We start from the raw sequence: 27,369 nt of genomic DNA, 5'->3' as shown, positions 1-27,369 counted from the left end.
TGGAAAAGTAAAATTGTGGAACTACATTAAAGTAATACATATACACGTATTTTACTATATAGCTTACAATGAAAATATTCTCTTTTTAGCAGTTTAAGTAAGATTTTTTTTTCTTTCTTAAACACACACAAATTTATACTGTAAAGCATGACAGTTATATTGATATATTGTTTATTAACTTCACTGTGCAAAGAAACTTTGTGAGATAGAGTATAAAATAGTCCACCCTATCATTGACCCTATTAGAAACCTAACCCATATTTTTTCCAGTCTTGTCAGCCCACCAAGTGAAACTACAAAACATTCTAACATAATCTTACCATCTGCCAGGTCAATGTACATATCCATTTATCTGCCAGGTTTTTTTTTTGTCAATAATTATTTAAAGTAACAAAAAGAGGACACATTCTTCAGCGAGCTGAAGTGCTTTATGTGTTTGAAATGTTCTCTTTAATATAATTGTATTAAATGATTATGCAGCTGCTTTGATTACTACTCTCTTCCTCTTGTAGTTGCTTTAGCTTCCTTTCCTTTGCCTCTGTTATCAACGTATTCAGCCTCACGATCTTGTACAACAATTCTTGATGGTATTTTTTCTCCAATTTCAGATTGATTCCTTGATCTGCCTCATCCAAACAGAGGTTCAGGAATTTCAGGATGTTTGTGTCTATCTCTGGGTTGCGTTGGTTGTTCGTAGTGGTGTAATTCTCGATACGAACTACGTGGTTTACTCCAAGTTGCCTAAACTTGTATTCTAGTTCTTCGGTATTAATTTGTTTGCATTTAGTGAGAACAATAATGGGAAAGAGATCTGTTGGAAAATATACAATAAAAATATATATTAATATTCTTTTTGGAAAAACAGAGATTTTTACAAACTTGGTATTTGGCAGAAAATGTTTAAAGTAATCTTGAGGTAGGTGTAGCTCAAGATTAATTTACACTGCACTGATGAAATTGCCAGGAAATATTTATAAAAGGTGTCTTCCAAACCCGATGTGGCATCCTGGGCACGTGGGATTAGCTGCCACATAACGTGAGTGACATCCCACAATTCTAAGCATCTGTGCGCAACGCTTGGAGTTCTGGGATGCCACTGTGTCACTTACGGGGCAAGTTCTGTAGATGATATGTCTATCAATTACCCAGGAAGCTAAAAATAAAAAATGTGAAATAACTCTTTAACTGTACATACGGTGGCAATGTGACCATCACAAGCTACAGATTAGATTTTTTTTATATTTTCTATTATATAACTATATTTTCTGCCTTTTCAAGTGATAGCAAGTTATGTTCACTACAGTAGTAGCAGCAAGTGCACGTTCACTTCAAAGGTCTCCCAACCACATCAGTTTTGACAGGACAGTTCTGATTTCCACCTGACTTTGTTCCCTGGTGTCCAGCCTTTCGGTAAACTATCCCCAGAAAGACTAGCACGAGCGCATTCTCCCTGTATGATCTACCCTTGGTGGGTCAGGCTGTTTGATTGGAAGGCAGTTTGACATGTATTCATGCCAGGCTGACCTGCAAGTTCTTTTGACAGACCTTCCCCTTTTATGGGTGGTTCTACCTCTTTGGGGAATGCCAATGATATGATTTTGATTTACTAGATGTGAAGAAATCCCTCAAGTGTTTTGTTTATTTTATTTTATTCCATTCGGTTGTTGTAAATACCGAACGGAGACCACCCCCTGGCTCATTGACTTCAAAGCATAACATTGTTTAAACCTTCTCCCTGTACGAACAAAGGCAGAGGGACTTGGTCGTCGAGTGTCTGGAACTAAAATCGGACACTCGACTTCCCGAACACCGGTACCAACGTACGAACGCTGGATCTTCGTTTCCCGAACCACTATGAGAGCGCTGTTCGGTACTTTTGTTCATTCGAATGAGGGGAACAATCACTGCTAGGAGCCAGGGGAAACCGTTCGTGGATTTATTCATTTTTTGTGACTTTACGAACTGGACCTGCAAAACCGCCAAAACTTGTGGAACTGTTTTGGGCAGGAGCCTCGTGGATAGCTGGTCACCTAAGACTTCCATAAAATTTAAAAACCCCTGAACTGATCTGGATGATTTTTGGATATGTTGGTCACCCAGATCAGGGATATCAGAGGATGTGGGGATGTGGGGATGTGGGGATACCTTATGTTTTAAGGGGTGTTCTAAAAGTTGTGTAAAATTGTGATTTTTCTGCCTGGAGATAATGAAGTTACTACTTTATCAGCCTTAATTATCTCCAGGTTGAGGGAATTATATGTTTGTACTTGCAATATGATAGAACATTTGTATTAAAACCCTTTAAACACCATAGCCACTATAGTGCACTTCCAGCTCTCCTGGAGGAGATGAACAACACACAGAAGATCCAAGGTAAGTGATCAAACTGTTTGTCAAGCATGCCATAGTGGTTATGGGGATTCAAGTGTTTCCTTAATATCAGATGTCCAATTCCAAATTTTCCCTCTCAGGGGAACATTCCAGCATTGAATCTGTTAATACAATACATTTAATGGAAAATGGAATGTGGAAGGTCTGCTCTAACGTCATTTTGTTTATTTACTGTATTGGATCAATAATTCGTTTTGTCAAGTACTTTGATATAAATTGCCACAACATAGCTTACCATTGGCATTGCCCATTATTTTTGCTTTTATTACTCTACCCTCTTTGAGAGACTATCCTACATTCAGTATAGAGACTGTCCCTAGTGCCAACATTCCCTCCCTAGAACACGAATCTCTGGGAACTATCATCAGAAAGCATGGTGTGAATGCATCCAAAGACGAGCTTGCGCTACGTTAATATCACTAGGACCATGTAGAGAGCGATGTAACGGAGCTCTGTGCATAGTCCTTCCTTAATAAAGTTGGCCAATGTGATTGGCAGCCAGCCTGGCGTGCATTCACCAACGCCATCACTTTGGGTGGCAGAAGTAAAGCAGATCACATCACTGGACTGGCTGTTTGAGTCCTTTAGGTCTGAACACACTGACCATACACTCTTATGTTGGAGGTATGAAAGCAACGTTAAAGTAAAATGTAGTGATATGTTTGTTTCTTAACAGAAGCTGCTATGATTCAATTATAGATAGGAATTCAGAGGACCCTCCATGATTTTGTTTATTTACTGTATTGGATCAATAATTCGTTTTGTCAAGTACTTTGATATAAATTGTCACAACATAGCTTACCATTGGCATTGCCCATTATTTTTGCTTTTATTACTCTACCCTCTTTGAGAGACTATCCTACATTCAGTATAGAGACTGTCCCTAGTGCCAACATTCCCTCCCTAGAACACGAATCTCTGGGAACTATCATCAGAAAGCATGGTGTGAATGCATCCAAAGACGAGCTTGCGCTACGTTAATATCACTAGGACCATGTAGAGAGCGATGTAACGGAGCTCTGTGCATAGTCCTTCCTTAATAAAGTTGGCCAATGTGATTGGCAGCCAGCCTGGCGTGCATTCACCAACGCCATCACTTTGGGTGGCAGAAGTAAAGCAGATCACATCACTGGACTGGCTGTTTGAGTCCTTTAGGTCTGAACACACTGACCATACACTCTTATGTTGGAGGTATGAAAGCAACGTTAAAGTAAAATGTAGTGATATGTTTGTTTCTTAACAGAAGCTGCTATGATTCAATTATAGATAGGAATTCAGAGGACCCTCCATGATTCATTGATAATTGTCTCGTTGCTATGCAATGCTTTCTACATACGTCTGGAGATCACTTTTCATGGCCTGTCTGACTGAAGATTGATATGCAAGCAGCAATTCTGGACTCCTCGACAGATAATTTAAAATATTATAATTCCAATTTAATTTATCATATCTTTCACAGTGCAAGTTATGCAGTCTCTGGATACCTGTCATATTGTAGGCCTCTCTAAAAAATGGGTCTAGTTGTTCAATTGTCTGTGTAAGGGGGCATCCAGCACTGTAAGAAGAAAAACAAAGAAACATTAAAAGGTATACTATAGTTCTAGGAATAGAAAGCTGCATTCCATGCATTCAACTTCCTGCTGGCTCCCCATCCCTCACACCCCCTGCACGCTAAGGGTCAATAAACCCTTACTGTATTTACCTGATTCGGCACTCTGCCTCGTCCATTATCACCCAAAAAGGGTTGGGGGGGCACTAATGCGCAGGCATGGCAAGTGCTGTGAGCACATTCAGCCCTCAAACGGTTGCTGGATGTCCTCAGAGCGTCAAGGCGCCCAGAGTCAGTTAGGCACCTAGCAAGCAAGAAGGGCCTCTAGATTGACAGTGACAGCCGCTAGATTAACTATGTAGATTGACAGCCACTAGAGCCAGTCTTTTTCCTGCAAGGTAATTATTGCAGTATCTCAGAAACTGCTATAATTAACATAGCAGGGTTAAGGGGACAGGGACACTGCACCCAGACCACTTTAATGAGCTGACTTAGTCTGCCTGCCTACAGTGTTGAATACATTATTTTACCCACACACACACACACAGACCGACACACACATACACACAAACAGACAGGCACACATACAGACAGAATTAAAGTCCACCCAGCCTCCCTACCTGGAGAGCTGGCATGGACCTGTCCCCGGGGTCCAGTGGGGCTTCAGTGCGGCAGGCGGCTGAGTTCCTGTCAGACGCTGCGAGGGAGCTGTGTTTTCAGGGACAACATATTCCGACTTCTGGCATCAGCAAACGGTGCGTGAGGGAGCAGAGCAGAGAGAACACAGTTACCTCGCTGTGTCTGACAGCAACTCTGCCGCCCACTGGGGGGGTCCATTAGGTGGCCAGAGGGCCACCTCTTGGGCCCCCTATGACAGGGGGAACAAAGAGGGGGCGGCATCTAGGCGGCCCATGGTTGCAGGGGTCGTGGCTGCAGCCGGGCTCCCTGCAGTGAGTGGGTACGCCACGGTTGTGTATGTGTGTATGGATGTCAGTGTCTGTATGTATGTATGTATGTATGTCACTATGAATGTATGTCTGTGTGTATGTATGTCAGTGTCAGTATGTATGTATGCATGTGTCTGTAGGTCCTTATGTGTGTGTGTGTCTGTCACTATGTATGCCTGTGTGTCTGTATGTCTCAGTATGTGTGTGTCAGTACGTATGCCTATATGGGTCCATGTCTGTTTCAGTATGTGTGTCTGTTAGTATGTATCTTTCTGTGTGTGTATCTGTGTCCTTTTGTATCAGTGGGTGTGTTTGTGTCTGTGTATTCCTGTGGGCGGGATTTGGAGGCGGTCCCCGTGGGTGGGCTTGGAGGCAGACCCCTGGGGGTCCAGACCCTGAGTTGAGTTAGGGCCCCAAAATTTCTGATGGCGGCCCTGTGTACATATATATATTCAAAGTATGGTAATATGACTGAAAGTCCCTCCACTCCCTCCCCATGCTCCATTTCCCCATTTCCCCATTTCCCCATTTCCCCATTTTTATTATTTTATCCCCGTTTGTTAAATACTTTTTATTCAACTTTTTCCCATTTTCAGAGTTTCACTATTGCTTTACTGTTTTACAGAAATTCCCATAGACATTAAAGTAGATCCATTATTTTGAAAACATTTCTAACAATATTGAATCATTTGGAAAGTTTATTAACCCCTTAAGGACACATGACATGTTATGATTCCCTTTTATTCCAGAAGTTTGGTCCTTAACCCCTTCCCGACCGCGGACGTATCAGGTACGTCTGGCAGAAAACAGTCCATAATGACCTTGGACGTACCTGGTACGTCTGCACCTATTTTGAGCTCTGGAAGCTCTGATAGTATAGCAGTGATGTACTGCATGTGATGAGTGCCTTGAGGGGTCCTGGCACTCCGTGCATATAAAATAATATATATAAAAAAATAAATATAAAATAAAGAAAATGATCAATATTAACTCCCCCCCCCTTTTTTTTTCGAAAGGCAGTGAATCATGGGGCTTCTGGGGGCGTCCCTAGCATGCCGCATCATAAGGGGCAGGCTGGAGTCATACAATCACAGCTTGCCCCATTAGCAATTTCATCCCAAGTGTGTTCCCCATTTCTCTGATTAGTGTGGATCTGCCTCCCTCTCTTCACTTGTGTTTTAGTGTGAGAGAGAGAGAGAGAGATCTGTGGTTTAGCTAGAGAGATTTAGGTATTTATAGGTAGGGATTTGTAAAATCTTGAGACCCAAAGGCTCTTTTCAGAGCCATTAACCCCTGTCTTGCCAGTGATCACTATAATCACTGGCTCTTGCACAGCAGATCTTTTCTGCTGTTTGTGCCTTTTTTTTAGGGGTTCATTTTTTTGTGATCTTTTTTGAGACCCAAAAGCTCTTTTCAGAACGATTAACCCCTGCCCTGCCAGTGATCACTATACAGATCACAGGCTCTTGCACAGCATCACTTATTTTGCTGTCTGTTCATTTTTTCAGGGGTTATTTTTTTTTTTTTTTTTGTGACAGGTCACTAAGTAAAGCAATTGTGATCATGGCACACGGGTCACGGAAGACAACCCGCGCTGAGCAGTCATATGCCACCCTTGCGCTAGAGTCTGACGCGTCTATGTCAGACTCTGACCCTGATTTTGACCCTGCCAGGTGCTCAGATACATCATCACTCGATACAGTGTCTACTGCTAGTGATGTATCTGGTGATGTTGTATCTGTGCCTGCTAGTCCCCCTGCCAGAAGGAGACGTGCTGCTCCAGCTGGCAGAACTGCTGAGGAGTGGGTAGTGCCTCATAACCAGAGGCCAGACATCCCATCCTTTACTGCAAATCCTGGCATTAATTTGGATGTCACAGGATTTAGCCCTCAGCAGTTTATGGAGGTGTTTCTGGGCGATGATGTATTGGGGAACATTGTCGCCCAAACTAATTTATATGCCCATCAATTCCGAGCTAAAAAACCGGACTCTTTTTTGGCAAAGCAGCAATGGGCCCCCATCGATGTGCCAGAATTTAAAAGATTCTGGGCATTGACTATGCTGATGGGCATCATAAAGAAGCCCTCCATCCGCTCCTACTGGAGCAGTAGCCCCATCTGCTCTACCCCCATTTACTCCCAATGTATGTCGAGGAAGAGGTATGAAATGATTCTGCATTTCATGCACTTCAGCGACAACAGCCTGTGTCCCCCTAGGGAGCATCCCCAGTTTGACAGGCTGTATAAAATCCGCCCCCTGATTACCCACTTTGCTGCCAGGTTTGCAGAGGCTTATACACCTGGAAGGAATATATGCGTGGATGAATCCCTGATGAAGTATAAGGGAAGGCTGGGATTCAAGCAGTATGTTCCTTCCAAGCGCTCTAGGTATGGTGTAAAGATGTATAAGCTCTGTGATAGCGAGACTGGGTATACTCAGGCCTTCCGGGTGTACGAGGGAAAGGATAGCCACCTTGACCCTCCAGGTTGCCCAGAACATATGGGAACCAGTGGCAAGATTGTCTGGGACCTGATATTCCCCCTGATGAACAAAGGGTACCACTTGTATACTGACAATTTTTATACAAGTGTCCCTTTGTTCAAGCTACTGTACTGTTTTGATACAGTAGCTTGCGGCACAATTAAAAAGAACAGCACAGGTTTCCCAGGACAACTTGCACGCACCCGGCTACGGAGGGGGGAGACCTCAGCTCTGCGCCAAGAGGAGCTGTTGGCAGTTAAGTACAGAGACAAGAAGGATGTGTACCTTCTTACCACCATCCACACTGAGAGGACTGTGGAGGTCCCTGTACGTGGCAGAGCTGAGAGAACGAGGAAGCCAGTGTGCATCAAGGCCTATAACCGTCATATGGGTGGGGTTGATCTGGCAGATCAGCTGCTGCAGCCCTACCTAGTTATACGAAAGACAAGGGCCTGGTACAAAAAGGTTGCAATCTACCTAATGCAGATTGCAACCCACAACGCTTTCTTGTTGTTCAAAAAAGCAAACCCCGGGACGCAACTGAGATTTTTACAGTTTCAGCTCCAGATCATTTCGGGGATTTTGTACCGTGATGCACCTGCTCCCCGGGCGGTGATGGGAGAGAGCAGAGTTGGGGCTACACATTTTATTTTTAAAATCCCCCCTACTGCGGCAAAACAGAGTCCCCAAAAAAGATGCAGGGTCTGTTCTAAGAGGGGGCAGAGAAAAGACAGTGTATATTACTGTCCTGATTGCCCTGGGCAGCCTGGACTCTGCATTGGAGACTGTTTCAAACGATACCACACGCTGGCCCATTTTTAATTTATTTTTTGCCGTTCAGTTATTTTTTTTTGGTGTCTTTTTCTTTGGGGGGGTTGTTACATTTACCCCGTGCATGGGGGGCATGGGTGTCCTTAGGAGGCCTCGCAGAAAACAACCCTGTAAGGGGTCCGCGGGCGGCTAGTAGGGGAGGCTGCTCGCAACTCGCAGCACTCACCCTCAGTCCATCGCCGCCCGCGGTCTCCCCTCCTCCTACCTGTCGGCGAGCGGCGTCTCCTCTCCGCCGCTCGCATCCGTCACGCCTCCCAGCGGCAGCATGTATAACGCTGCACGCTGAAAGGTCGTTGATTTATGCAAACGCCGGGGTCACGTGAGTGACCCGGCGTTAAAGCAACAGTACCACAATCACAGTGGGAGGCTTAGATATCTCCCACATGTGATTGTTAATTCTGATTGGAAGTTATCCAATCAGAATTTAACCTAGGGTATTTATACTCACCTTTCCTGTTCCTCCCTGCCCTGTTGTGGTCTTTGCTGTATAGTATTGATTCTGAACTTGTGATTTGTGGTTACGTACTCTCTGGCTTGTTAAGCTGACTTTGTGACTTTCTCCTACCCTTTGACCTCGGCTTGTTTCTCGTTATTCTGTTTTCTGGTTCCCCTGACTATTCTGTGTGTGCTTAGCCCGGCCACTCTAAGGTCCGGTACGGCACCTTTTCTGTGTGTGTGTGTGTGTGTGTCTGTTAGCGTGTTAGGTTCCCGGAATCGTGATAAACCCGGGGTGTGTTCCACAGTCAAAAAGCGGTGTGCGTGTCTACGTTTCAAGTATGTACCCTTTTGTGGCGATATATAAAACTGGGGTATGTGTTAAGCCCCAAGCTAAAGATAGGCCTATCAGAAGACATACTCTCAATTTCAACTCAAATGGCAAGTCATTCAGTTGTTACCGTACCTTCCCCAAATCCTGGCAGACCTATGCATGGGGGGGGGCATGGGTGTCCTTAGGAGGCCTCGCAGAAAACAACCCGGGGTGTGTTCTTGCAATAACCAACAGCGGGCTCTCCTAAATCACAGTCAAATAGCGGTGTGCGTGTGTAAAATTGAGGATTGAACAGTTACCTCCACACACGTTCTTCAACTTGTTTTATCTTTTTTCTGGCTAAAAAAAAGTTGCATCAAAGCACTCCACATACATGCAATACCTCGGGGTGTCTACGTTTCAAGTATGTACCCTTTTGTGGCGATATATAAAACTGGGGTATGTGTAAAGCCCCAAGCTAAAGATAGGCCTATCAGAAGACATACTCTCAATTTCAACTCAAATGGCAAGTCATTCAATTGTTACCGTACCTTCCCCAAATCCTGGCAGACCTATGCATGGGGGGGGCATGGGTGTCCTTAGGAGGCCTCGCAGAAAACAACCCGGGGTGTGTTCTTGCAATAACCAACAGCGGGCTCTCCTAAATCACAGTCAAATAGCGGTGTGCGTGTGTAAAATTGAGGATTGAACAGTTACCACCACACACGTTCTTCAACTTGTTTTATCTTTTTTCTGGCTAAAAAAAAGTTGCATCAAAGCACTCCACATACATGCAATACCTCGGGGTGTCTACGTTTCAAGTATGTACCCTTTTGTGGCGATATATAAAACTGGGGTATGTGTTAAGCCCCAAGCTAAAGATAGGCCTATCAGAAGACATACTCTCAATTTCAACTCAAATGGCAAGTCATTCAGTTGTTACCGTACCTTCCCCAAATCCTGGCAGACCTATGCATGGGGGGGGCATGGGTGTCCTTAGGAGGCCTCGCAGAAAACAACCCGGGGTGTGTTCTTGCAATAACCAACAGAGGGCTCTCCTAAATCACAGTCAAATAGCGGTGTGCGTGTGTAAAATTGAGGATTGAACAGTTACCTCCACACACGTTCTTCAACTTGTTTTATCTTTTTTCTGGCTAAAAAAAAGTTGCATCAAAGCACTCCACATACATGCAATACCTCGGGGTGTCTACGTTTCAAGTATGTACCCTTTTGTGGCGATATATAAAACTGGGGTATGTGTTAAGCCCCAAGCTAAAGATAGGCCTATCAGAAGACATACTCTCAATTTCAACTCAAATGGCAAGTCATTCAGTTGTTACCGTACCTTCCCCAAATCCTGGCAGACCTATGCATGGGGGGGGGCATGGGTGTCCTTAGGAGGCCTCGCAGAAAACAACCCGGGGTGTGTTCTTGCAATAACCAACAGCGGGCTCTCCTAAATCACAGTCAAATAGCGGTGTGCGTGTGTAAAATTGAGGATTGAACAGTTACCTCCACACACATTCTTCAACTTGTTTTATCTTTTTTCTGGCTAAAAAAAAGTTGCATCAAAGCACTCCACATACATGCAATACCTCGGGGTGTCTACGTTTCAAGTATGTACCCTTTTGTGGCGATATATAAAACTGGGGTATGTGTTAAGCCCCAAGCTAAAGATAGGCCTATCAGAAGACATACTCTCAATTTCAACTCAAATGGCAAGTCATTCAGTTGTTACCGTACCTTCCCCAAATCCTGGCAGACCTATGCATGGGGGGGGCATGGGTGTCCTTAGGAGGCCTCGCAGAAAACAACCCGGGGTGTGTTCTTGCAATAACCAACAGCGGGCTCTCCTAAATCACAGTCAAATAGCGGTGTGCGTGTGTAAAATTGAGGATTGAACAGTTACCTCCACACACGTTCTTCAACTTGTTTTATCTTTTTTCTGGCTAAAAAAAAGTTGCATCAAAGCACTCCACATACATGCAATACCTCGGGGTGTCTACGTTTCAAGTATGTACCCTTTTGTGGCGATATATAAAACTGGGGTATGTGTAAAGCCCCAAGCTAAAGATAGGCCTATCAGAAGACATACTCTCAATTTCAACTCAAATGGCAAGTCATTCAGTTGTTACCGTACCTTCCCCAAATCCTGGCAGACCTATGCATGGGGGGGGGGGCGTGGGTGTCCTTAGGAGGCCTCGCAGAAAACAACCCGGGGTGTGTTCTTGCAATAACCAACAGCGGGCTCTCCTAAATCACAGTCAAATAGCGGTGTGCGTGTGTAAAATTGAGGATTGAACAGTTACCTCCACACACGTTCTTCAACTACTGTGGGGTGTAAACTTTTCAAATATATGCACGCTCATGGCAAGAAAATACATTGGGATATCTGATAAGGCCCTCAAAACAAGATAGGCAAACAAGATATATAAAATTTGAAAAACGCATATCAGACATTTTGCTTTGCACCCCCCCAGTGAACCCGACAAACGTATGCATGAGTGTTATCGCTGTACTCGGGAGATGATGCCAAGTACATATTGTGGTGTCCTTTGGCAGTAACACCTAACAGGAGCTTAGAATCTATGCACAAAGTAGAATGTGTGAGTGAAAAATAACACCACAAAAACGTTTGACAGAGACTGGTGGTAGAATTAGTGCATGTAAAGTGTTCAAATGCCACCATGTGAAATGCCCTAGGGTGTGTACTTTTCAAAAACATACAGTTTGACTGAGGTGAATTACATTGGTCGGCTTCAGACATGTTCCAACTGGGACATGGGTGCATGATGGCCAGCTGTGTTTTTTTTTGTTTGTTTTTTTTATCATATTTTACTTTTTTTATTCTAGTACATTATATGATATGATGAAAATGATGGTATCTTTAGAATGAACATTTAATAGCGAGAAAAATGGTATATAATATGTATGGGTACAGTAAATGTGTAAGAGGCAAATTACATCTAAACACAACCACTGCAGAAATGTAAAAAGAGCCCTGGTCCTTAACGGTAATACAATTGAAAAATGGCCTGGTCACTAAGGGGTTACGGGGTTAAATTAAGACTTAAATTAAAAATACAAATCTAGTACCACATACCTTCAAACATTTCAAATGGACAAAGGAAACTTTTATTTTACGAGTGTGAGTGGGAGTGTGGCGGAGGCCGGGCTGTTCTGAGAAGTTACTTACTAATAACAATTTATTCAACTAAAATGCAATTTAGAACAATAACAATGTATCCTATTTACACAGACTGATTTCTAAACACATTTATTGTAGTTTAAAGACACATTGCTGGGAGTATTATTACTGCGGAGCTCTGTTATACACTCAGACACATTACTGGGAGTATTATTGCTGTGGAGCTGTTATACACTCAGACACATTACTGGGAGTATTATTACTGTGGAGCTCTGTTATACAGTCAGACACATTACTGGGAGTATTATTACTGTGGAGCTCTGTTATACACTCAGACACATTACTGGGAGTATTATTACTGTGGAGCTCTGTTATACACTCAGACACATTACTGGGAGTATTATTGCTGTGGAGCTCTGTTATACACTCAGACACATTACTGGGAGGATTATTGCTGTGGAGCTCTGTTATACACTCAGACACATTACTGGGAGTATTATTGCTGTGGAGCTCTGTTATACACTCAGACACATTACTGGGAGTATTATTGCTGTGGAGCTCTGTTATACACTCAGACACATTACTGGGAGTATTATTGCTGTGGAGCTCTGTTATACAATCAGACACATTACTGGGAGTATTATTGCTGTGGAGCTCTGTTATACACTCAGACACATTACTGGGAGTATTATTGCTGTGGAGCTCTGTTATACACTCAGACACATTACTGGGAGTATTATTGCTGTGGAGCTCTGTTATACACTCAGACACATTACTGGGAGGATTATTGCTGTGGAGCTCTGTTATACACTCAGACACATTACTGGGAGGATTATTGCTGTGGAGCTCTGTTATACACTCAGACACATTACTGGGAGTATTATTGCTGTGGAGCTCTGTTATACACTCAGACACATTACTGGGAGTATTATTGCTGTGGAGCTCTGTTATACACTCAGACACATTACTGGGAGGATTATTGCTGTGGAGCTCTGTTATACACTCAGACACATTACTGGGAGGATTATTGCTGTGGAGCTCTGTTATACACTCAGACACATTACTGGGAGGATTATTGCTGTGGAGCTCTGTTATACACTCAGACACATTACTGGGAGTATTATTGCTGTGGAGCTCTGTTATACAATCAGTCACATTACTGGGAGTATTATTGCTGTGAAGCTCTGTTATACACTCAGACACATTACTGGGAGTATTATTCCTGTGGAGCTCTGTTATACACTCAGACACATTACTGGGAGTATTATTGCTGTGGAGCTCTGTTATACACTCAGACACATTACTGGGAGTATTATTGCTGTGGAGCTCTGTTATACACTCAGACACATTACTGGGAGTATTATTGCTGTGGAGCTCTGTTATACACTCAGACACATTACTGGCAGTATTATTGCTTTGGAGCTCTGTTATACACTCAGACACATTACTGGGAGTATTATTCCTGTGGGGCTCTGTGATACACCCAGACACATTACTGGGAGTATTATTGCTGTGGAGCTCTGTTATACACTCAGACACATTACTGGGAGTATTATTGCTGTGGAGCTCTGTTATACACTCAGACACATTACTGGGAGTATTATTGCTGTGGAGCTCTGTTATACACTCAGACACATTACTGGGAGTATTATTTATGTGGAGCTCTGTTATACACTCAGACACATTACTGGGAGTATTATTGATGTGGAGCTCTGTTATACACCCAGACACATTACTGGGAGTAGTATTGCTGTGGAGCTCTGTTATACACTCAGACACATTACTGGGAGTATTATTACTGTGGAGCTCTGTTATTCACTCAGACACACCAACAATATGGAGCTACTAGAAAAGAGGTACAATAGGATAGTAAAAAAGGGACAGAGGGACATGGGCTTAAAATAGGGACTATCCTTCCTAAATAGGGACACTTGGGAGGTATGATGCTATGTAGATAGACATATATAAAGACAAATTATTTGCACACATATATAACATACTGTAGTACATTTTATGATACCTGTAAACAAAAACTGGCACTATAATCTCTGGTTGGATTTGTAGGATTTTTCTAAGTACTTCATTATTTATCCGATATCTATCATCCCAATTCACTTCGCCCGTTGTACGTAGCTGACCTGAGTTAAGAGAATAAAGACTATTATTAAAACTATTCAACGTAACATGGGACAACCCACAAATTCACAAAAAGACCAAACTTTAAATAGTAACATTTTACAAGATCTTATTTAACTCTCCGACAGTGATGCGGTATGAAAGCATTTTGCAGTTTCCCCACCATTCACGCATAACTCATTCGGGTTTTTTGGAAATGGTTTTTATTTTTGTTGTTAAAGGGACACTCCAGGCACCCAGACCACTTCTGCCCATTGGAGTGGTCTGGGTGCCAACTCCCACTACCCTTAACCCTGCAAGTGTAATTATTGCAGTTTTTTTAATAAAATGCAATAATTACCTTGCAGGGTTAACTCCTCCTCTATTGGCTGTCTAGACAGCCACTAGAGGGTACTTCCTTCATCATAGCACAGAAAACCTGTGCTAGAGCGTCGCTGGACGTCCTCACACTATGTCGTCGCTCAATTCCCCATAGGAAAGCATTGAAAAGCATTTTGAATGCTTTCCTATGAGGAGCTCTAATGCGCATGAGCGGCATTGGCACGCATGTGCATTAGGTCTCCCCGGCTGGTGGGGGGGATCAGTCTCGCCCATCGGCCGACGTAATACAGAGGGAGGAGCGTCGGCGGAGGAAAAGCAGCGACGTGGGACATGTCGCTGCCTCTGGTAAGTGACTGAAGGGGTTTTTACCCCTTCAGCAACCGGAAACTGGAGTTTCCCTTTAATAGGAACACCGGGTATTAATGGAGAGGCTTGGGCTTTTGAGGAGCTGAAGAAAATCAAGAAAAAAAGTCGTCTGATGGTTTGTATAATTTTCCTTTACAGGTACTAGACTATATTTGGTGTCCCCTCACTTTTATTAGGGTGAAGTGGAAGGCATGAATTTTGTATTGTGGGGGAGGGTATACTAAGGAATTTGAGATATCTAGCCACCCTAAGTGGTTGCAGGGGAGGTCAATGGCCTAAAAATAGTTTGGGGCATGGATAATTGTATGTCTACCTCAGTTCTATATTTTATTAGTAACATCTACATGCCTCCCATGGGAAAGGGCTGGACATTACATTCCCCCTATTTAATATTAATTTTAATAGCTACCTCCCATTGATTGGGGCTTGTGGGGACATTAGGTACCACCCCGGTTGTTAAATGAACAGACCTCACCCACCGCTTATAGATGGGGGATGAGGGGACACTAGTTTTCTTCATTTATTTTTTATAAATAGTCCCCACTCACAGATGATGGTTGGAGGTAGAGAGGGACACTAAGATGTGCACCCCACACCCATGTTTTTTTGTTTTTTTTCTTAAAGCGAGTCAGGGATCTGTTTCCCCCCATTATTTACTGTAATGACCCCACTTCATGCCCTCAGGTGGGGGGTCAGGGACATGTGTTGTATTTTTATTAAAGGCATGGGATGAGGCGGCCCAGTTGCTAGTTTATAGCGATGTTTAATGGATATGCCCAACCCACAGCATGGCAGGTGAAGGCATAACGGATGCTTAGATCTCCTTTACACTGATATGGGGATCATATTGACTTCCAAAAGGCTTTTGTATTTAGTTGCTCTATCGAGCACTGCCAAGTGGTTAATAGTTAGTTTTTTAAAACCAGACCTGTATTTTAAGCATCTGGGCCCGGATTTTAACAAAACGGTCTAGATTTCTGCGGTCCCACAGCTTTAGATCCTCCTGAAATCTGGGACAAATTCAGGCACATTCGGAGCCTGCTCTCAGAATGTGAACATTATTAAATAGTGAGTACAATGTCTGGATTTTGCAGTCCAAATGGCCCCGTACAGCATCACATGGTCTTGCCCCATTCGGTACGAGACTATTCGGACTTCAGTGAATAACCCTTACACAATCTGTTTCCAGTGATATGGTACCAATGGCAACAACTGTGTTATGAATGTTGTGATCGGTGTCATCTTCAAACTCCTCCAGGGACACCGTACATACTCAGTCCAGAATTAGAGAGCACTGAGAGCACAGGCCACCAGCCCATGCACAAACACACACAGAGCTGGGCTAGCAAAGGCCCTATATAATTCCTGCCAGCTGCCTCAATCCTGTAGTATTGTGCAAACTGACTGTAACGGAGCTCTCTGTACCCCGCCCGACTGGGTACCTCCACCAAGAACCACTTCCTAGCTGGAACAGAGGACAAACCGCAGAACTTCTGCCCACAGTCGCCGTGGCGTGACTGGGGCCCTGGAACCGCTCCCTCCTGGAGCCGAATGGGGAATACGCTCTAGACACCCCAGGCACTGGACGACACTCAGTCCTGGGAGCTCTAGTCCTTACAATGACTTTCCCCGTTGAATCTCCTGCAAGCTGGAACAGCAGACACAGGAGTAAATCTTCTTTCCCTCCAATAACAGGACGACACACAGTGTTGGAGTGTAAGCTAGAATAGATTTTAATGGAGGCATACTGGCCTTTTATGCAAGTCCCCAAGCAAGGTGTACGCCCACATGGACCTTGTTGGGGACAGGGACACAAATTTACAAACCAATAATAACAGATTTACAATGTAAGGCACTCCACACATGACGCACAATCCCTCCCCTGTGGTCGGGAGATAATTGGATCACTAACTGTACGAATCCTAAACCAATTATCTCCAAGCACAGAATAAACATACATTTCTAAAAAGTCCCAAAAGCACCCCAAAACAAATGACATCCCCCGATAGCCCATAGTCTGTGGGCAGGAGGCTGGCAAGCAGGCTCCTTCAGGAGCTCGTGGCAAACTCACTTGGAGAGGGGAGTTTGTCACACTGACATTCCAGAACACCTCCAAGTGCTCTTAATTTTCAAAAGAATGGTTTAAGGCTGTAGCCGATGATATTCTTGCAAGCCTTCCTAGGCTTCTAATCCAGGAGACAATTGCTCTCCTGCCAACCCCCACCAAAAACTCTATGTTAATGATATTGAATGTGAGCTGGTGTAACATGGAATAACATGGTCTTTGGAAATTTAACTGTACTTTAATATGGTATCAGGAAATCGTGCTGTAAATGGTACATACCTCCTGGTGGCATGACATAAGTCATTGAAATCTGCTTCAGAGCTACAGATTTCTATTTATATGGCTCTCTATACATCTACAAATTCAACAGGACTTTGTAGAGGACTTTTAGATAATGTAACATTCGCATTGTGAACACAGAGGTCACTCTGTTCCAGAAGATACAGATCTTATCACTTCTTCAAATGTGGTCACATTGTTCTTTTACAGTGAGAACTCAATAGTTAGTGGATCTGGGATAATATGTGGACAAAAATTAACTAGAATTGTTACTTTTTTGGAACTGTAAAAATACAATTATAAATGAACAATTACTGGATTTCTCAGCCAATCCTGGACTACAGCGATTGCTCCATATTATTTAATGAAATGTATAGTCCTTAAACCTGACTGGGGAATGTTTGGTGAGATACTTACAGAACTGAGCCGAAATCTCAAATAATTCCTCTTCTGTTAGCTTACTGATTCCCCGGTTATCATAAATATACACAGCATTATTTATTTTGAACTCATTTCTCATCATTGTGATGGGTTTATTAGACATGCCGGAATTAGCCACATTGCGATACTCAATGTCTTTGGCCACGCACAAACAAGAGTTAATAAGGGATGATTTGCCGTGTCCTGTCATCCCAAAGAGCTGCACACAAACTCGACTGTATTCATGTCCTTGGAGTTTCCGGGTGGACCCCGGTGTGTACTCAGACAGCCTCTTCCATCTCTCATTATCACCAGCACAACACAACATGTTTCGTGAGACAGGAAGAAACCTACAGAATTGACAAAACAAACACACATACATTAAAGGATCACTAGAGTGTCAGGAAGACAAACATGTTATAGTTCTAAAACCGGTGTTTTTTAAATTTTCTATTTAGTTTTAGTCATAGTCTTTTGACTAAATAGCCATTTAAGTTTTAGTCATATTTTAGTCATCTGAATAGTTTTAGTTTAGTTTTAGTCGACTAAATCTCATGATTTTAGACAACTAAAATTTAACTCAAATTGTTAGTCGACAAAATTAAAGGACCACTATAGGCACCCAGACCACTTCAGCTTAATGAAGTGGTCTGGGTGCCAGGTGCAGCTAGGTTTAACCCTTTTTTCTATAAACATAGCAGTTTCAGAGAAACTGCTATGTTTATAATAGGGTTAATCCAGCCTCTAGTGGCTGTCTCATTGACAGCCGCTAGAGGCGCTTGCGTGCTTCTCACTGTGAAAATCAAAACAAAAATTGTAAATGCTTTCCTATGAGACTGGCTGAATGCGCGCGCGGCTCCTGCCGCATTCAGCCGAGGAGGAGAGGAGGCGGAGAGGAGGAGGAGAGCTCTCCGCCCGGCGCTGGAGAAAGAGGCGGGAGGGGGACCCTGAGGGTGGGGGCACCCTCAGGGCACTATAGTGCCAGGAAAACGAGTATGTGGTCCTTTAACACTTGTTTCCAGCCCTCTTTACTTCATATTACAGCATTAACTAGCTATATACAGCCCCTCCCTCCGTATTACAGCATTAACTAGCTATATACAGCCCCTTCCTCCATATTACAGCATTAACTAGCTATATACAGCCCCTCCCTCCGTATTACAGCATTAACTAGCTATATACAGCCCCTTCCCCCATATAACAGCATTAACTAGCTATATATACCTCCTTCCTCCGTATTACAGCATTAACTAGCTATATACAGCCACTTACCTCCATATTAAAGCATTAACTAGCTATATACAGCCCCTTCCTCCATATTACAGCATTAACTAGCTATATACAGCCCCTCCCTCCGTATTACAGCATTAACTAGCTATATACAGCCCCTTCCCTCTATATTACAGCATTAACTAGCTATATACAGCCCCTTCCCCCATATAAAAGCATTAACTAGCTATATATACCTCCTTCCTCCGTATTACAGCATTAACTAGCTATATACAGCCACTTACCTTCATATTAAAGCATTAACTAACTATATACAGCCCCTCCCTCCATATTACAGCATTAACTAGCTATATACAGCCCTCCCTCCGTATTACAGCATTAACTAGCTATAAACAGCCCCTTCCCTCTGTAATACAGCATTAACTAGCTATATACAGCCCCTTCCCTCCGTATTACAGCATTAACAAGCTATAAACAGCCCCTTCCCTCCATAATACAGCATTAACTAGCTATTTACAGCCCCTTCCTCTGTATTACAGCATTAACTAGCTATATACCGCCCCTTACTCCGTATTACAGCATTAACTAGCTATATACAGACCCTTCCCTCCGTATTACAGCATTAACTAGCTATATACAGCCCCTTCCTCTGTATTACAGCATTAACTAGCTATATACAGCCCCTTCCTCTGTATTACAGCATTAACTAGCTATATACAGCCCCTTCACTCTGTATTACAGCATTAACTAGCTATATACAGCCCCTTCCTCCATATTACAGCATTAACTAGCTATATACAGCCCCTTCTCTCCATATTACAGCATTAACTAGCTATATGCAGTCCCTTCCTCCATATTACAGCATTAACTAGCTATATACAGCCCCTTCTCTCCGTATTAGAGCATTAACTAGCTATATACAGCCCCTTCTCTCCGTATTACAGCATTAACTAGCTATATACAGCCCCTTCCTCCATATTACAGCATTAACTAGCTATATACAGCCCCTTCCCTCCGTATTACAGCATTAACTAGCTATATACAGCCCCTTCCCCCATATTACAGCATTAACTAGCTATATACAGCCCCTTCCCTCCGTATTACAGCATTAACTAGCTATATACAGCCCCTTCCCCCATATTACAGCATTAACTAGCTATATACAGCCCCTTCCCCCTGTATTACAGCATTAACTAGCTATATACAGCCCCTTCCCTCCGTATTACAGCATTAACTAGCTATATACAGCCCCTTCCCTCCGTTTTACAGCATTAACTAGCTATATACAGCCCCTTCCCCCTGTATTACAGCATTAACTAGCTATATACAGCCCCTTCCCCCTGTATTACAGCATTAACTAGCTATATACAGCCCCTTCCCTCCGTTTTACAGCATTAGCTAGCTATATACAGCCCCTTCCTCCGTATTACAGTATTAACAAGCTATATACAGCCCCTTCCCTCCGTTTTACAGCATTAACTAGCTATATACAGCCCCTTCCTCCATATTACAGCATTAACTAGCTATATACAGCTCCTTCCCTCCGTTTTACAGCATTAACTAGCTATATACAGCCCCTTCCTCCATATTACAGCATTAACTAGCTATATACAGCCCCTTCCCTCCGTATTACAGCATTAACTAGCTATATACAGCCCCTTCCCTCCGTATTACAGCATTAACTAGCTATATACAGCCCCATCCCCCATATTACAGCATTAACTAGCTATATACAGCCCCTTCCCCCTGTATTACAGCATTAACTAGCTATATACAGCCCCTTCCCCCTGTATTACAGCATTAACTAGCTATATACAGCCCCTTCCCCCTGTATTACAGCATTACTAGCTATATACAGCCCCTTCCCTCCGTTTTACAGCATTAACTAGCTATATACAGCCCCTTCCCCCTGTATTACAGCATTAACTAGCTATATACAGCCCCTTCCCCCTGTATTACAGCATTAACTAGCTATATACAGCCCCTTCCCTCCGTTTTACAGCATTAACTAGCTATATACAGCCTCTTCCTCCGTATTACAGCATTAACTAGCTATATACAGCCCCTTCCTCCGTATTACAGCATTAACTAGCTATATACAGCCCCTTCCCTCCATTTTACAGCATTAACTAGCTATATACAGCCCCTTCCCTCCATATTACAGCATTAACTAGCTATATACAGCCCCTTCCCTCCATATTACAGCATTAACTAGCTATATACAACCCCTTCCTCAGTATTACAGCATTAACTAGCTATATACAGCCCCTTCCTCCGTATTACAGCAGTAACTAGCTATATACAGCCCCTTCCTCCATATTACAGCATTAACTAGCTATATACAGCCCCTTCCCTCCATATTACAGCATTAACTAGCTATATACAGCCCATTCCCTCCATATTACAGCATTAACTAGCTATATACAGTCCCTTCCCTCCATATTACAGCATTAACTAGCTATATACAGCCCCTTCCCTCCATATTACAGCATTAACTAGCTATATACAGCCCCTTCCCTCCGTATTACAGCATTAACTAGCTATATACAGCCCCTTCCTCCGTATTACAGCAGTAACTAGCTATATACAGCCCCTTCCCTCCGTATTACAGCATTAACTAGCTATATACAGCCCCTTCCCTCCGTTTTACAGCATTAACTAGCTATATACAGCCCCTTCCCCCTGTATTACAGCATTAACTAGCTATATACAGCCCCTTCCCTCCGTTTTACAGCATTAACTAGCTATATACAGCCTCTTCCTCCGTATTACAGCATTAACTAGCTATATACAGCCCCTTCCTCCGTATTACAGCATTAACTAGCTATATACAGCCCCTTCCCTCCATTTTACAGCATTAACTAGCTATATACAGCCCCTTCCCTCCATATTACAGCATTAACTAGCTATATACAGCCCCTTCCCTCCATATTACAGCATTAACTAGCTATATACAACCCCTTCCTCAGTATTACAGCATTAACTAGCTATATACAGCCCCTTCCTCCGTATTACAGCAGTAACTAGCTATATACAGCCCCTTCCTCCATATTACAGCATTAACTAGCTATATACAGCCCATTCCCTCCACATTACAGCATTAACTAGCTATATACAGTCCCTTCCCTCCATATTACAGCATTAACTAGCTATATACAGCCCCTTCCCTCCATATTACAGCATTAACTAGCTATATACAGCCCCTTCCCTCCGTATTACAGCATTAACTAGCTATATACAGCCCCTTCCTCCGTATTACAGCAGTAACTAGCTATATACAGCCCCTTCCCTCCATATTACAGCATTAATTAGCTATATACAGCCCCTTCCCTCCATATTACAGCATCAACTAGCTATATACAGCCCCTTCCCTCCGTATTACAGCATTAACTAGCTATATACAGCCCCTTCCTCCGTATTACAGCATTAACTAGCTATATACAGCCCCTTCCTCCGTATTACAGCATTAAATAGCTATATACAGCCCATTGCCTCCGTATTACAGCATTAACTAGCTATATACGGCCCCTTCCCTCCTTATTACAGCATTAACTAGCTATATACAGCCCCTTCCTCCATATTACAGCATTAACTAGCTATATACGGCCCCTTCCCTCCTTATTACAGCATTAACTAGCTATATACAGCCCATTCCCTCCATATTACAGCAGTAACTAGCTATATACAGCCCCTTCCCTCCGTATTACAGCATTAACTAGCTATATACAGCCCCTTCCCTCCGTATTACAGCATTAACGAGCTATATACAGTCCCTTCCTCCGTATTACAGCATTAACTAGCTATATACAGCCCTTCCCTCCGTATTACAGCATTAACTAGCTATATAAAGCCCATTGCCTCCGTATTACAGCATTAACTAGCTATATACGGCCCCTTCCCTCCTTATTACAGCATTAACTAGCTATATACAGCCCCTTCCTCCATATTACAGCATTAACTAGCTATATACTGCCCCTTCCCTCCTTATTACAGCATTAACTAGCTATATACAGCCCATTCCCTCCATATTACAGCAGTAACTAGCTATATACAGCCCCTTCCCTCCGTATTACAGCATTAACTAGCTATATACAGCCCCTTCCCTCTGTATTACAGCATTAACGAGCTATATACAGTCCCTTCCTCCGTATTACAACATTAACTAGCTATATACAGCCCTTCCCTCCGTATTACAGCATTAACTAGCTATATACAGCCCATTGCCTCCGTATTACAGCATTAACTAGCTATATACGGCCCCTTCCCTCCTTATTACAGCATTAACTAGCTATATACAGCCCCTTCCTCCATATTACAGCATTAACTAGCTATATACTGCCCCTTCCCTCCTTATTACAGCATTAACTAGCTATATACAGCCCATTCCCTCCATATTACAGCAGTAACTAGCTATATACAGCCCCTTCCCTCCGTATTACAGCATTAACTAGCTATATACAGCCCCTTCCCTCCGTATTACAGCATTAACGAGCTATATACAGTCCCTTCCTCCGTATTACAGCATTAACTAGCTATATACAGCCCTTCCCTCCGTATTACAGCATTAACTAGCTATATACAGCCCCCTCCCTCCGTATTACAGCATTAACTAGCTATATACAGCCCCCTCCCTCCGTATTACAGCATTAACTAGTTATATACAGCCCCCTCCCTCCATATTACAGCAGAAAACTAAGTGCATGCACACCCTTCTCGACACAGAGATTGTTTGTGTGACACATTCCATTGGGGACTCCTCCAATTTCCCACTTTTCCTTAGAACACTTTGATAAATCTCCCCCATACAGTACAGGTATAAACAAATACAATCAATACATTACAGTTATAATAGCTACATACCATATAATTATACATTAATAATAGAAACCTATTCTGTGTTTGTCTCTTACTTACTGTCTGCCACCAGATCGGGGAAGAAATAGAAACTGCAGCTTACACTCAAAATGAAAGTAAAAGTAGAAAAAACTGTAACAGTTCATTGGGTGAAGAGATATTCCATTACAGGAGCAAATATTGAGGGCTGGTACACAGGAGTAGATACAAACTAGGAGATAGTGATACAAAGGGGTAGGTACACAGGAGTAGGTACAAACTAGGAGATAGTGATACACAGGGGTAGGTACACAGGAGTAGGTACAAACTAGGAGATAGTGATACACGGGTAGGTACACAGGAGTAGGTACAAACTAGGAGATAGTGATACACAGGGGTAGGTACACAGGAGTAGGTACAAACTAGGAGATAGTGATACACAGGGGTAGGTACACAGGAGTAGATACAAACTAGGAGATAGTGATACACAGGGGTAGGTACACAGGGGTAGATACAAACTAGGAGATAGTGATACACAGGGGTAGGTACACAGGAGTAGATACAAACTAGGAGATAGTGATACACAGGGGTAGGTACACAGGAGTAGGTACAAACTAGGAGATAGTGATACACAGGGGTAGGTACACAGGAGTAGGTACAAACTAGGAGATAGTGATACAAAGGGGTAGGTACACAGGAGTAGGTACAAACTAGGAGATAGTGATACACAGGGGTAGGTACACAGGAGTAGGTACAAACTAGGAGATAGTGATACACAGGGGTAGGTACACAGGAGTAGATACAAACTAGGAGATAGCGATACACAGGGGTAGGTACACAGGAGTAGATACAAACTAGGAGATAGCGATACACAGGGGTAGGTACACAGGAGTAGATACAAACTAGGAGATAGTGATACAAAGGGGTAGGTACACAGGAGTAGGTACAAACTAGGAGATAGTGATACACAGGGGTAGGTACACAGGAGTAGGTACATACTAGGAGATAGTGATACACAGGGGTAGATACAAACTAGGAGATAGCGATACACAGGGGTAGGTACACAGGAGAAGATACAAACTAGGAGATAGTGATACACAGGGGTAGGTACACAGGAGTAGGTACAAACTAGGAGATAGTGATACAAAGGGGTAGGTACACAGGAGTAGGTACAAACTAGGAGATAGTGATACACAGGGGTAGGTACACAGGAGTAGATACAAACTAGGAGATAGCGATACACAGGGGTAGGTACACAGGAGTAGATACAAACTAGGAGATAGTGATACACAGGGGTAGGTACACAGGAGTAGGTACAAACTAGGAGATAGTGATACACAGGGGTAGGTACACAGGAGTAGGTACAAACTAGGAGATAGTGATACACAGGGGTAGATACAAACTAGGAGATAGTGATACACAGGGGTAGGTACACAGGAGTAAGTACAAACTAGGAGATAGTGATACACAGGGGCAGGTACACAGGGGTAAGGCACTCCAGTTCTTGTTGCAACAAAGAAATGTGCTGAGGACAATACAAGAGAAAACAATAAACTAAGGTGCTTTAAGAATTGATTAGTAACAAATACAGATTTAGCTTAGTGTTGCAAAAATGAAGTGAGTGAAATATAAACAATTAAATGAAAGGGATACTCTAAGCATCAAAACAACTTCAACTTAATGAAGCAGTATTGGTGTATATATTATGCCCCTGCAGTCTTACTGCTCAATTCTCTGCAGTCTAGGAGTTAAATCACTTTATGACGCCCTAGACACTCCTCCCTTCATGTGACTTACACAGCCTTCCTAAATAGTTAATTGAAAGAGAGATCTAATGTTTACAGTTCATTTATTGCACAGTCTGTTTAATATCGAATTTCTTATCTCCTGCTTTGCTGATAGATTGCTAGACCCTGCAGAAGCCTCCTGTGCTGATTAAAGTTCAATTTACATAGCATGAAAGAAAAACGTCTAACGTGAGTTAATATCTACTTCATATTTTTTCACGTGATTGTGTGAGTCACAGCCAGAGGAGGTGTGGCTAGGGCTGCATAAACAGTAGCAAAATTAATTCAACGGTGTGGCGTGGCCGAACTGACGAGGAAAGCGGACGCAGGAACCTAAAGCTCCGTGCATTAAACGTCGAAAAAGCTGATTAAATTACCAATAAGACTTTTTTATTTGGCCTTTTTGGGGACTGAAAAAAAGAAGATTTTAGAAGAAAGAAAACATCAAATGGTAAGTTTTATTTTTTTTACAGGTACCTAGTTAAAGGTCCCTCCTCATTATTTTTAAGGTGAGGGGGGTAGGTAGGTGTTAATTTTTTTTGGGGGGGGGGTGACTAGGGATTTGAGGACCCCTAGTCACCTGGGGGGGTAACATTTTTATTTAGGGCCCCACCCACCGCTCAGGGGTGGGGGCCGGGAGGGAGGACATTAGGTCCCCCCCTTATTAGTATTTAGGGCCCCCACCCACCGCTCATGGGTGGGGGCCAGGGGGGAGGACATTAGGGCCCCCCTTATTAGTATTTAGGGCCCCCACTTGCAATTCACATTCGGACCGAAACAAATTGCACATGTCTAATTTAGATCAAGGTCAGTGCAAGAACTTTTAAAGCCCTGGGCTACCTTTTTAATTCTCTCTCCTCACTCTTTTATGTTTAGTGTCTCCCATGAATATATTTCCATCTCCTCTTGTTTTTCCTCGCTCTGTTAATTGTGTTTCTGCGTTTTTCACATGTTATTTAGTAACATGTGAATTGTTAAATGTGATATTAATCATTTAAAATTCAAATCAAAGAGCTGACTTGGAGAACATTTTCAATGTTGTCTAATATTTGAAATATGTATGGAAAAAGATCAGAAGAAACCCCTCCCCAAATAAATCATCATCACCTACCACAAGGAAATGGCATGGAGAATAAATATAAGTATGTAAAAAAGGACCCTGCTCCTTCTTTCCGCCCCCCCCCCCCCCTCCCCCTCCCCCTTTTTTTTTGGAGCCCGGCAACTCCAACCGGTTTCGGAGGAGACTGGGAAAGAGAAGTTGGGAACCAGAAGAAGGGGAGTTAGAGCAGGAAAACCCTATGGTAGACAGAAAGAAAGGGAAATCACACCAATAGGAATTTTTAACCTACCCGATACAATTCTTACCAATGAACATATACAAGTCTTGAATAAGGGATTAAAATTCGCCCCTATGTGTTTTAATCAACCTTTTAAAACTTTTATAGATTTACATAAATTTACTAGAAGTCTGTGTCTTAAAAAAATCTTCTCAAAAAGTCTGCCCTCTAAAGAATCAGTTGAAAATACAACTTTTATACATATGGAATTGAAAGAAAAATCTGTGTTTTTTCCAAGACAATGCAAAAGTGGAGCTATGCAAGTGTTTGAGACACTTGTAATGAATGAGGTTAAAAATATCTCAAATACAAAAAGTAGATTGAATAATAACTTTTACTTAATTTTTTTTTTTTTTTTTTATTCTTTATTTGTGTTGTGCAATATAGTATCACAATCCGACATATGAAAAAACACATTTTAGGTATTTCAGTACAGCACCGGGATGTCCCCGTGGTAGCGTATTACACATTTTCAACGAAAAGAAGTAGCTTTGTTAACA

At 42.7% G+C, this 27,369-nt stretch overlaps 1 protein-coding gene across 1 annotated transcript; it reads right to left on the bottom strand.

Moving 5' to 3' along the window:
• Positions 1-362: 362 nt before the first annotated feature.
• On the bottom strand, positions 363-23,871 carry LOC134571000 (uncharacterized). Its single transcript, XM_063429030.1, has 5 exons — positions 23,827-23,871; positions 17,680-18,032; positions 14,116-14,233; positions 3,876-3,946; positions 363-811 (listed from the first exon to the last, which is right to left on the bottom strand). Exons 2-5 carry the CDS (start codon positions 18,008-18,010, stop codon positions 465-467), a joined length of 867 nt encoding a protein of 288 aa, XP_063285100.1. The 5' UTR covers positions 18,011-18,032; positions 23,827-23,871; the 3' UTR covers positions 363-464.
• Positions 23,872-27,369: the final 3,498 nt, after the last annotated feature.

The sequence above is a fragment of the Pelobates fuscus genome, chromosome 8 (genome assembly GCF_036172605.1).
Source record: "Pelobates fuscus isolate aPelFus1 chromosome 8, aPelFus1.pri, whole genome shotgun sequence".
In the NCBI taxonomy this organism is placed as follows: domain Eukaryota; kingdom Metazoa; phylum Chordata; class Amphibia; order Anura; family Pelobatidae; genus Pelobates; species Pelobates fuscus.
The sequence above is the reverse complement of the archived record's forward strand: the minus strand, read 5'-3'. Positions and strand labels throughout refer to the sequence as shown.